We start from the raw sequence: 12,393 nt of genomic DNA on the forward strand, positions 1-12,393 counted from the left end.
AAATTTTTGTACTAAAAAGCTACTTTAAAAAGCAGTCCAAAACAAAACCTTAATGTTGCTACACTTGTAAAGTCTAGGCAGCCTGTTATATAAGAACAACTTTCTCCTTAGGAAGATGGTATTGCTATACCACTTACCAAAACTTCAGATAGACTAAATTGCTTTAAATGTAATCAAACTAGCATTGTAAACAAGTTGAGTCGAGCTCGAGTAGTAGCAAGCTCGAGCTCGACTCGTCTCTGAAAAGAGCAGCTCGAACTCGAGCTCGAGTCGAGCTTAAAGAACGGGCTCGACTCGTCCATTTTATCTTAGGCTCGAGATGGAATCCAGGCTTTGTCTTCGACTCTTCATGGTGAAGCGCTGGTTGTGGAGAAGGAAGATCGGAAGACGTCGTCGCTGGAGAAGAAAGATCGAAAAAAATAAGGAAGAAAGGACTGTGTGGAGTTTGTAGGCCGTTGGTTTTTGTTTTTTTTGGAAATTATGAACCTGGTGGTACTGGTCTCGAAAAGAGACCTGCTTTGATAGCTAATTAAAGAAATAGCTATTTTACACCCAAAAAGTAATAGCTATTTAAAATAGCTTGTTAGGGTTGCTACAACAGTTTTCTCTCGAAAATAGAAAAAATAATAGTTATTTAGAATTTTTTTTGAAATGTGTACAACTGTTGTTGTATAGTTTAATAATTATAATAATATATAATAAATGTTTTATATTATTTTAATATTAAAAATTTTATTAAATAATTAGTTTGGCGGGCGCATGTTGGCACGTTGACGAATCAAATGTGCACGTCGCTAAACCGAATACGTACGTTGTCGTCGACAACTGTTCGTATAAAACCATTGAGAAACAAAAAAAATTGCGCTTATGTTCTTGGCAATTGGTTGCAAAATTTGGGTTGTTCTGTTCCTAAGCCTTCTTGACACCCTTAGGCATGTTTCCTTTGAGCGTCCGATCATGCTGGCCAAGTCCACACGTACGAACCCCTTGCTTCCGATCGAACCCGCTTGCGCCTCTTTTCAATGCCTGACCTCCAATCCTTCATGCAGACGAATCGCTCAGACCGTGCCGATCCCGCTGTCTCTTTTGCACATGTGTCCGACCTCCGGTGCAAGAACAGGACCTCACGATCCCGCAGTCTCCTCTTGCGGTCGATCCCGACACCGCCCGTTCTGCTTCCCATGCACAAGCAAGCCCAATCAAAGACTCGCACAGGCTTGCCTCTACCTGTGTCCAACCACACGTCCGATCACATTCAAGAAAGCAAGCCCAAAGGCCTTGATCCCGTTCGACTCCCACACACACCACAAACGAGCCAATTCAGATCTCTGCCTTTTGAAACTTGAGAATAGGGTTTCAAAAATAGGGAATTATTTGTATCTTGTTAATAACAATAATAATAATAATAATAATAATAATAATAATAAAGAGGAAGTGCCACAATCGTTAAATCACTGCGGTTGAAAACCAATTCTAGGACCAAGTAACGTTTCAAAGCCCTTTATCCTAAAATCCTATTCGGCTGGGCGGATTTGAAAGGGCAAGTGCTCTCCTGATCTCTCCTCATTGGGAGGGGACACCGGGAAGCTGCCGAAACTTCCAAAAAAAATAAATAATTGCCAATTAGAGATTCTAAAGATTGATTCCGGGACTAAGCAACGTCCCGAAGCCCTCAAATATCGAATTTTATCCGGCTGGGTGGGTTTGAAAAGGACAAGTGCCCTCACGACCTCTCCTCATGAGGGAGACATAGGTGAAAGTTCGAGATGCGCCAAGAGGGGGGGGGGGAAGGTGAATTAGTACTTTAAAAATAATCCTAAATAGGAGTACTAACTTTTTGTAGATTTTTCAGACTTTTGAAATAAGCAATTTAATTTCAAAATGCGGAAGCTAACGAATTAACTACGATTTGAAATTAGTGATGATGAAATTCTAAATTTCACAACAGAACATTGATCTACGATTTTCACTAAGCAGTTATAATGAGAAATTAAATGCAAAAAGTAAAATGCTGAAAAGGAAAAAGCACACTAGAGATTTTTATACGGGTTCGGTCAATCGTGACCTACGTCTACTCCCTGGAATCCTCCACTCCGAGTATTGCACTAATACTAAGTGACTCTCCTTTTGCTCCCTCAGCAAGGCGGAGAAGCCTTTACAAACTCTCTTCCACCAACCCGGTGCGGTAGAGGGCCGAAGCTCCTTTCACAGGCAGATAATCTTGACTCCTTTTTCTCCCTCTTGGAGAAGGCAGATAATCTCGACTCCTTCTTCTCCCTCTTGAAGAAGGCAAAAAATCTTGAGGACTGGACTAAGAAGCCTCTCTCCTTAGAGAGCTCCCAAAAGACTCGCCAAGGCCACAGGAGGAGCAAGGGTGTAGCTAGCCTGGAGCAACTGTATGATCCCCTCACACTACTTCTCCCTAACGCTCAAGCTCACCTTCTCCTTCCTCTCATAAACCCTGATTTTCTTCTCAAAGGCTCCCTCTCAGAGTTCCTTCTTCAACCACGTTCCTCTCTCTCTACATTAGAAGAAAAAATTAAAACATAGCTTTTATAATAGGCTTCAAGAAATCCTAAAAATTCAAGTTAGTCGTCGCTGTTCGTACAGTAGGATCCAAGTTCGTACATTACGATCAGTTCAAAACTAGTCCCGTCCAGTACGATGTAAACAATAATTCAAACGAACTATTCAAATTTTATGAACAAATCGTACAATACGATACAAAGATCGTCCTGTACGATCTGTTGAATTTCCTATATTCGGACAGGACGATTCCTGGGACGACTGAAAGTTGTCTCTGTCACTCGTCCTGTACTGTTCTCATTGTACAGTACGATTAGTTGTTTTTAGGTAAATCGTCTAGTACGATATGAATATCGTACAGTATGATTAGTTCAAAAATCGTAGCTTTGTCTGGTACGATCTTTGGGACGACAAAATTCATCTCTGCCAGTCGTTTGGTACGATCGACATCGTACAGTATAATTATTTTAAAAATTATGGTTTCGTTTGGTACGATCTCTCGGATGACCAGATTTTGTCTCTGTCAGTTGTCTGGTACGATCGACTATAATTAATTAAATCATGATTTGATTAACTAATCATGGGGGTTAATTTTAGCAAGATTTCAAATATTCGTACAGTACGATTGACATCGTACAATAAGATTAGTTCAAAAATCAAAATTTGAAATCTTAAATTATTCTGGAAGCTAGGGCTTTGAGATCGAAAACGAATCATACAGTACGATCACGATCGTACAATACAATTAGTTCTCCAAAACTAATTTTTCCCATTAGCCGTTAAGCCTATTTTCGGATAACAGATCGTACAGTACGATTTGTTAAAAAAAAATTACTTTTAAAAAATATTTCTCCCCTTGTGTGTGTGCTTGGTTACCCAATTTGCATACACTTTTATGTGGCCAGACTCAACAAAATAAAAAATAAAGAAAGTAAAAAATGACAGGCTCTTTTTCATCCTATTCTATCCAATTTTGAGTCTTCAACAGTCTTGAGTGGTATATATTTTACCTGAAATGTTAGTGCTCACAGACAAAAATAACATCTAAAATATTTAAGAAAGAATGTAATAATTCAGTCAATATTATTTGTCATCATCAGAATCACAGACTAGGGATCCTGAATTACAACAATAAGGAGGTTGCTGAATTGAAGAGTTGGAGAGTTTTAATTAATTAAATATTTAATTCATTAAAATACTAATTAACTGCTTAAATTAAAAATAATGAATTCTAATTAACCAATTGATTTAAACTTAATTGGAGCCTAAATTTGAAAATACAATAATTAATTATTGATTAATTAATTAAATCTTTTTAAAATTAACTAATAACTTTACCAATTTAAAAATATATAAGGTTTTAATTAATGTAATTAAAACTTCAAATTTAATTAAATTAATTGATTAGTTAATCAAAAATAAAATTAAAATTCTAATTAACTAATTATTAATTAATTAATTGATTGAGCAGGAGAGCCTTTTTATTAATTAATAAACTTAATTAATTACTCATTTAAAATATTAATTAACTAATTAATTAAAATATTAGTTAATTCAAATGTTACCAGAGCTCAATAATAAATTTTTTTATCAATTAATTAACTAATTTAAAATTATCAATTAATTAATTAATTCGTTAATTAATTTAAAAAAATGCAATAATAAAAAAGAAAGTATACATGAATGTTTGCACTAAACAAACCTAAGTATAATCTCATACCAACTAAACCCAAAACTCCTAAAACAAACAAATTAAAATTTTGAACATAGCTCTTAAACAACCCAACTCTCCAAACTCAGGTCCAAGCAGGCTCTTGCAACTATTAGCTCCAAATGCCTACAAGTAAGTAGACAAGAGTCGGAAGTATTACTGAAAGTAAAACTGCAGTGCTAAAAAGGGTAAAGTACTGAAACAAAACTAGTGCTGAAACTAAAACAAGGGTACTAAAACAAAAGCACAATTCTCCGGGCAGTAGGAGGTGCACACTAAATAAACTGCTGTCTAATAAATACAAACTAAATAGTTGCTGACTAACTCAATCAAATCTAAAACCATGAGCTACTCCTAATAGAAGCAGTAAGACTCATCCTTAAGTTAAATCAGGTTACTCTTAAGAGGTGCGATAAATCTTAATCAAACTAATACGCAGGCAACTTCCAAGGGAAGTAATAAGCCTTGATATTCGGGAAACTTCTAAAAAGAAATGATAAGCCCATTCAGATTTATAATTATTGGCTACTTCTAAGCAAAACAGTAAGATCCACTTTTAGTCAAGCTATTAGAGAAATTACAATGTGAATTGCGGAACTCTAAAAGCTAAACTATAGGCTACTTCCAAGGGAAGCTGTAAGACCTGCTATTTGGTAGACTTCCAAGAGAAGTATTAAACCCTCAAACCAAAACCCAAAATCGCCAGGCCACTTCTAAATGCAGAAGCCGTAAGACCTACCCAAAAACACAGGTACTTCCAAGGGAAGCTATACAAGCTGCTATACGGACAACTCCTAAGCATAGCCGTACCCGACCTAAATCTAAAACTTCGGGCAACTCCCAAGCGGAGCCATAAGCCCCGATCTAAACCTAAAACTACGAGCAACTCCCAAGAGTAGCCATAAGCCCCAATCTAAACCAAACCACCATAACACTAAAACCCATATTTAACTACTTCAGTTTACTTGGGATCCTTGAGATGATGTAAATCATGGTTGCTAATTATATTCCCTGGACACTATGATCAATGATTGTTTGTGTTGGTAAATTGAAACCTAAGCTATTCCCTGGATGACGGAACCATGAGATCTTGATTGGGTCTACCTCTATCCCTCTCAACCAAGATTAAAACGCTTACACTTCTAAAGTTAATTCATCCTTAATCGAGAGTTGTCTTCTACGCAGTACGAGGGGTAGTTAGCTATGAGAGCTTGCGCTTATAGGAAGTAGAAACCCAACACTAAATAAACCTTAATATAATTATAGAGGGAAATCTTGTTAATTAACATCCAATCTCTCTCAAGGAGAAATGGAACCTTACGCCTGGAAGCGGGGTTCGTGCCATAGGGCCATCTTTTTTTGAGCGAACAAGATACTATTGAAGATTGGAAGAGAACTTACATCTTCCATACTTATGCATCTTGCAATAGTAAGAGATGAAAGTTGGTCATGGATGGTGGAAGTACTTCCAATATTGCATGGTTTAACAAGACATCTCTACAAATCATTGAAAGATGTCTTGATCGTATTTGATTGGGTTCTTATTCTAACATTATACAGTGCAACATACCACCCATGGATGTCGTTAGCATTCTGTTAGGTCAACTTAGTTTTATAATATGGATGTTATTCATTATGGTGGAGCCCGCTTTCAAATTTAAGGGCATTACATTTACCTAAAACATCTTAACCTAATGAATAAATATCAAGTACCCTTATCAAAAAAAGTGTGAGCATGACGCCATGACTAAAAAGTAAAAACCAAACGCCAATTGAGGCTATTGAGCTATTTATGGCAACTAGCAATGAGTTTAACGTCATTGTTATGCTACTTTCTTGAGAGGTGCAATCTACCTCAACTGGTTGTACTATTTCATTTATTCTATTGCCTTTAGTAGAAGAAATATCCGACATTATAGCAGATGGACTACTTGGTGAGTTAGTAACATGATTTTTAACATGCAATAGATTTGGCATCGGATGCCCCTTTTACTCGGTCTATCCCATTATCACATGAATTTTAAGGAGCATGTTGAACTGAAATTTGAGGTAAGCTAATTTCTGCAAAAAGGCTACATTAAAGAAAAATTGTCCAGTTCCAACCTTTCTTGCCTGTAAGAAGGACGGGTCTTGATATATGTAAGTTGATAACTTAGCTATCAACAAGATGACTTCTAATATAGATTTTCCATTCGCTATGTAGATGATTCGTTGGGTTTAATTACTTCATTAAAATTTCGTTCAAGATTGATATTATGAGTGCTTATCACTAGATTAGACTTCCAGAGCTAGGGATGAATGTAAAAATGCATTGAAGATCCTCAATAAGCCTTTTGAATGGCTTGTCCTACGATATGGTCTTTCAAATGAATTAGCACTTTTTTATTGCTATGAATCAAATTCTTCATTCATATTTTTGTAAATTCATAGCATTGTAATTGATGATATCTTTATCTTTAGAAATACTGTGTCAGATTACTTGTGCCCAATTTTGATTTCACTTTGTGTTGAATAACTCTCTTAAATAAGTACTCATTCCTGCAACTCATGTTTACTTTCTTAGGTTTCATGATTGGCCAATGGGGTTTTTGCATATCCCATTAAGGTTAATGAGAGCCTAGATTGCGTCAACATAGGACAATATCTGATGTGCATAGTTTCCATGATTTTGGCTATTTTTTATTGTAGATTCATTAACGCATTTAGCACAATTCTTATATTTATTGATGTGTTAAAACATGCTAAGTCTCAGTAGACACATTCACAAAAAACTTCGACACTGTTTAAGAATTAATGATTGCTGCTCCAGTTCTTCAATTATTGGACTTCTCAATGGTTTTTGAAGCATTGGCGGGGTGCACTGGATTGTACTTTTTATTATGCACGCCCTATATATAAAACTTATGCTTGTGCAAATGACTTTGATCAGGATTTTGTTAACTGACAAATATATCATAACAATGCTCACCATTGCATAAATTCTGCAGGTATGCTAGCCTCTTCCCACAATTCGAACTTCTGGTATGCTGCATCATACAGGAGTTTGGGAAGAAGAAGGATAAATTTTCCGCTAGGAGAACTTATAAGGCGTTCAGTGGAGAATTTGATCGTGCCGATATGCATGTATGTCGAACTTTAATTGATGTATATGGTCTATGTGGCGACTTCTTGAAGTCAAGGCAACTGTTTGAGGTAATGTGCTCGATTGACTGTTTGCATCATTCTTAAGTATGCAATCCTGGTCATATAAGCTATTTCATTGGAGCATGCATGCTCTGCTGGCATATCTTCTTATCAGCATGCGGTTAGGTGGCTGTCTTTAGGCTTTTTCACAAATAATAATTAGGCCTTTTTTTGTTTGCTAAACAGAAAATTTCAGTTTTACTTAGGTAGTGCTAACCAAGCTAGGGCTGAAAAACTTCAGGCCTTAAACTTAAGGTCAAAATTCAGGATGAATTCAAAGATCATTATAATAAGTCTCATTTGGTTTCTTGTAGATAAAAAAAAAATGTTTTAGATAATGATGATTTCTTATTCACTCACTTGGTGTAAGAAAAGAAACCATCACATTTGACAAATTTCAAAGGTATTGGTAGTGTTTGAAGTCCATATTAATCTCTAATTACCTCAAACCAAATGATGGAATATCATAAATTTACCATTTCTTTGAAACATGACTTTTAACTTCAATCAACAAAATATTTCTTAAACATTTAATACATAGTGAACACATGTTTAGTAAGATGATCTGAAATAAAAAAAAATTGATTAAGAGACATTTGAAAACTATGGAAACTAGTTTTGAAAATTGTAGAAGACGATACAGATTAGATAACATTTATTACATAGCAGAAGCGCATCCAAAGCGTAACAACAACATAGTTAAAGCGCATCAAAATTGCAGTGAAGGTGCAAAGAATACACAAGTCATATTGACATTATCTAAAAAATTTTTCTTACACATTTAATTCGTAGTAAACACATATTTAGTAAGATGATATGAAATAAAATAACTCATTTTATTATAATGAATTTTATACAAATATTGATTTTAATACAAAGTTATTTTTAATTTAACAAACAATCATTAAAATTAAAATTATTATAATCGCATCTCTGAAGCAATGATATCCATCATCATCCTTGTGTACTTAGGCCCTGGCTAACTGGTTGCTTGAGAAATGCATTTTCCATGAAGGTGAAGACATTTCTGTTATATTTTCCTTGACGATAAGTTTCTCTATTGAAAAAATTAAGTTTAACAAAACATACATTGTCTCATAATATATAATGAAAAGCAATTAGTCCTAGTGGCCCTTCAGTCGTGCATTAAAGACGCCTATAGGCCTACACTTTGGTGGATCTTTCAATTTTGTAATATCACCCTGTATATTTACTATAATCTTTTTCTTTCCATCAATAATCAAGTCGATATTTTCAGCCATGTCTGTCATTACAGCCAACATGTACTGCTCGGCCTTCTCATTCTTCTATGCTTGTGTGCTAATTTGATATGCAAATCTGCAGAGATGATTTCTGAATATGAATCCACTACCAGCTTCAGAATTATTCTTTCTTGTACCTATGCCCATGCGGTCTGAATATATATATTTTCGAGCTCTTGCTGACCATCTCAGCATTAGGTACTTCTCAGAAATTTTCACAATATCCAGCTGCCTCAAAACTCTCATGTAGTGAGACCACAACAAACTTAACGTCTCAAACTTCCTACAAGTGCATTAAATGCTACAATCTATTGCATTAAAATGAACAATCGAATGGTTAGATTGATCATTATTCTTTGTGCACTTGAGAGAAAAAACTTCGAAGAATCACTCGAGAAAAAGTTTATACTCATTCCACCCACACGCTATAAAATTCTTCTTTAAAAAATGAAAATAGTTTTCTTGAAAAAAATCAAGTAGTTTGCTTTAATATTCCGCTATTTTTTATTATATGTACTATTTCAGACTGGATGCATTTATAATCCTCATCTTGTTCATTTTGACGCCAAGTCATTATCACCCTCTCTAAGCCTAGAAAACAATCAGTTATAGAACTTATGGGCTTCGAAATGCCTTGACACACATTATTAGTAGACTCGCAAAGCTGTATGGATAGAATTCCTAGCAAAAATAGTCCTTATTGAATGATGTTGACCACTTATTCCTTATCATATAAAGATCTTCCAATCAATCATAGCTGTGGAGGTTTCCTTCCGTGATCATTTTAGCCCATATTTTTCTCAAACTCCTTAGAGTTACACTCGCTCAAACACTTATAGAAGAGTCCTCTGACTTTTTTGTTGCTTTTGAAGCACCTGACTTTTGATGGAACCTTTTTAGATATGTGTCATTGACACAGTTTATGACGAGTGTGAAGTAATGCAACTTCTATGGCCCTAACCATTTCCTAGTCCTGATCAGTAAATATTATTATTGGATGTTATCACCCATCATTCGTACAAATATCCTGAACAACCATGCAAATAATTTAATTGTTTCCTCTGAGAAAAAACCACCCCTAGCAAAATGTTATACCAATGATTATTAACCCCGATAAATGGTGCACAAACTAAATTATATTTATTAAGCCTATAACTAGTATCAGAAATCACTATATCTCCAAAACAGTCTTAATCTATCTTACTCATCCCATCAATAAAAAAAAAATTTAACAATATATCAAATTCATCAATTTGGATGTCTTATATGAACACGTCATCAATTTGATGATCTTTAAATAATTGAATCAAAGAATTAGTGTCCTCAAATTCAATCTTTACTCTTTTATCTTTCTAAATAAAGTTGTATGCATCCCTCTTAAAAAATCCAACATTCTCGATACCTCCAACTTCATCTGCAATGTAGGGAAATGCATCAAAGGTTCTTATCCCAACTTATGTTATTGATTTAAGAATTGAAGCTTTCTCATCATCAATATTCGTATATGATCTCAAGAGATGTTGGTCTGCTGGTCTAGCTAATTCATGATTGTGGGTTTCAATAAAATTTTTCACCTTCCAATTTTCAGCGTCATCAACCTAATCATAGTTGGACAACCCGTTTTGGTGTCTGATTTTTGATATTTTGTTTGGGAATTTAGATCAACTTTCTTCTTGAAATCAGATTTTGAATTGACAAAGTTCTTACATTTTATCTTTCTAGAATTTGGCCAGTAACTGTGGTGATTCTTGCGCACACTAAAACCAGAATTATGGGCATAACTGCAGTAAACCTCATATGCCTTTTTCTCATCCTTAAACACACCCTGTCAATACGCAGTATAAGCACAACAATAAAAGCTTAGCAAAAACCATAGTAAAATCTCCCAATTTTATCCACTCAGCGGCAAAAACATAGTAAATACGCAGTTTTTACTATGTATCATAGTGCTTTTACTAGGTATCTTTGCTTTACTGCATTTGTACTAAACTTTGACGCGCTTTTGAGCGCAACTAAAGCCGAGTCCAATGCTAGGCTTTGTTTTAACATGGACCTTTTATCCACACAGCGTAACCCATTTAAAAAATTATAAAAACTTGAGAAACCCTTATAACAACTTGGGATGAATTAGAAATTTACCGAAAAGTTGAAACCTGCAACAGCTCCAGCCATTTTAACTTTTGTTTCCTAGACGTCTACATAACTCCTTTCAGCCTCTGCGTCCTGTGAGCGTGTCATCTTCGCGAAGAATGTAACGTTCTCCTTAATCTTTATCGGTTGTTTCTTGTTTTTTTCTTTCTCAGCAAGTATTAAAAGTTCCGCAAAAGTCTCAGTTATTGGATTTGGGAGCTTTCACAGGTTTTTTCGTAAAATGGAGCGTCAACCCTAAACTAGTTTTCCCAAAAGTAAAAAATTCTGGGTCGGACCGGTTTGGAGGGGCTGACAAGACAGAAATAAAAAGTGAAATCCAATTAAATATCCATATGTTTCCTCCGCATGTCAAGATTTTATTGTAGTCCAGACGCAAAGCTACGTTCATTCTCCTCTTTTTGCTCTCTAGTTTTTGTTGATTATTTTGCTAATTTATTATATTAATAGTTTGATAGAAATATTCTCTTTTACAAATATTAGACGCATGATCATTGCACTTTTACTTTTAGGGAGGTCATGCATCAAATATTTAAAATTATTAAATTAATGAACATAGGTGAAATGATGTGCCTGATTTTTTTGTTATTTAATATTTTGCTGTGATGACTATTTTTAGTATTAGGTGTTTTTACAGTATTTTAAAGAACGCTTTGTATACACAATAATGTATAAGCAAAAGTTTTTGACTTAGCACAAACTTTCAATGCTCTTCCTGGTATTTGACAAATAGGTATATATATTTAAATCACAAGTGGTAAGGACAAAGAGTAGAGAGATTACCAAAATTTATATCTTCTAATCATTTATATTTTCGTGTAGATTTAAGAGCCTGAGTATGTAATTAAAAGTTATGTTTCTTTTTCTATTATTATTAGATATACAGAAGTCAGTTTTTTTAATTATAAGACATATTCTATATTATTTTATAACCATCATAGTTAAATATTTTGTGTATACCTATAATTTCTTTATAGTTTGTTGATATTTTGTCTTCGCTTTATTATTATATGAGATTATCTGAGATATAAATGATATTATAATAGATTGAAGATAAAATATTTTCCATCAACTTTAATAAATTGATAAATAATTAAAATTTTTAAGAAAATAGTTTTTTACGTAAAAATTTAAGCTACTCTTAAATTTTTAAAAATCTAAGGTACTCTTAATTGTTTTTTTAAAATAAAATTTGCTCTGTTTATATCCCTTAGACGAGATACAAAATTGAGCTAGCTGGCGATCAAAACCTCCAAGTGCTTGTGCATATTAATCCTGCATAATAGAAATATCTTTCACACTTAAGGGCATATAACTTTATTAGGTATTGAAAGTTCGTTAAGGATGTTAAGCCCTTATGAACTAGCCCGAGGCTAACCAGGGGGGGGGGGGGAATTGGGGGGGGGGTGAATTGACAGTTTTAAAAATTCTTAAGCAAAAACGATTTTGAAAACTTTTCTGAATGTTTTAAAATAATTACAGTTTTTTTTAAAGAGAATGTATATAGCAAATTTTATTAAAGATAACTACTTACAATCACATTCCTCCTTTAACAAATTAAGA

At 34.3% G+C, this 12,393-nt stretch overlaps 1 protein-coding gene across 3 annotated transcripts in view; it reads left to right on the forward strand.

The window, feature by feature from the left end:
- LOC110103741 (pentatricopeptide repeat-containing protein At5g02830, chloroplastic) overlaps window positions 1-12,393 on the forward strand; it is a 125,567-nt gene that overhangs the window by 44,017 nt on the left and 69,157 nt on the right. For all 3 annotated transcript variants that reach the window (XM_020832557.2, XM_028692315.1, XM_028692316.1), the window contains exon 3: window positions 7,225-7,429. In XM_020832557.2, the coding sequence (XP_020688216.1) occupies window positions 7,225-7,429 (205 nt within the window). The remainder of the gene's footprint in view (window positions 1-7,224; window positions 7,430-12,393) is intronic.

The sequence above is a fragment of the Dendrobium catenatum genome, unplaced genomic scaffold (assembly GCF_001605985.2).
Source record: "Dendrobium catenatum unplaced genomic scaffold, ASM160598v2 original_scaffold_171370, whole genome shotgun sequence".
In the NCBI taxonomy this organism is placed as follows: domain Eukaryota; kingdom Viridiplantae; phylum Streptophyta; class Magnoliopsida; order Asparagales; family Orchidaceae; genus Dendrobium; species Dendrobium catenatum.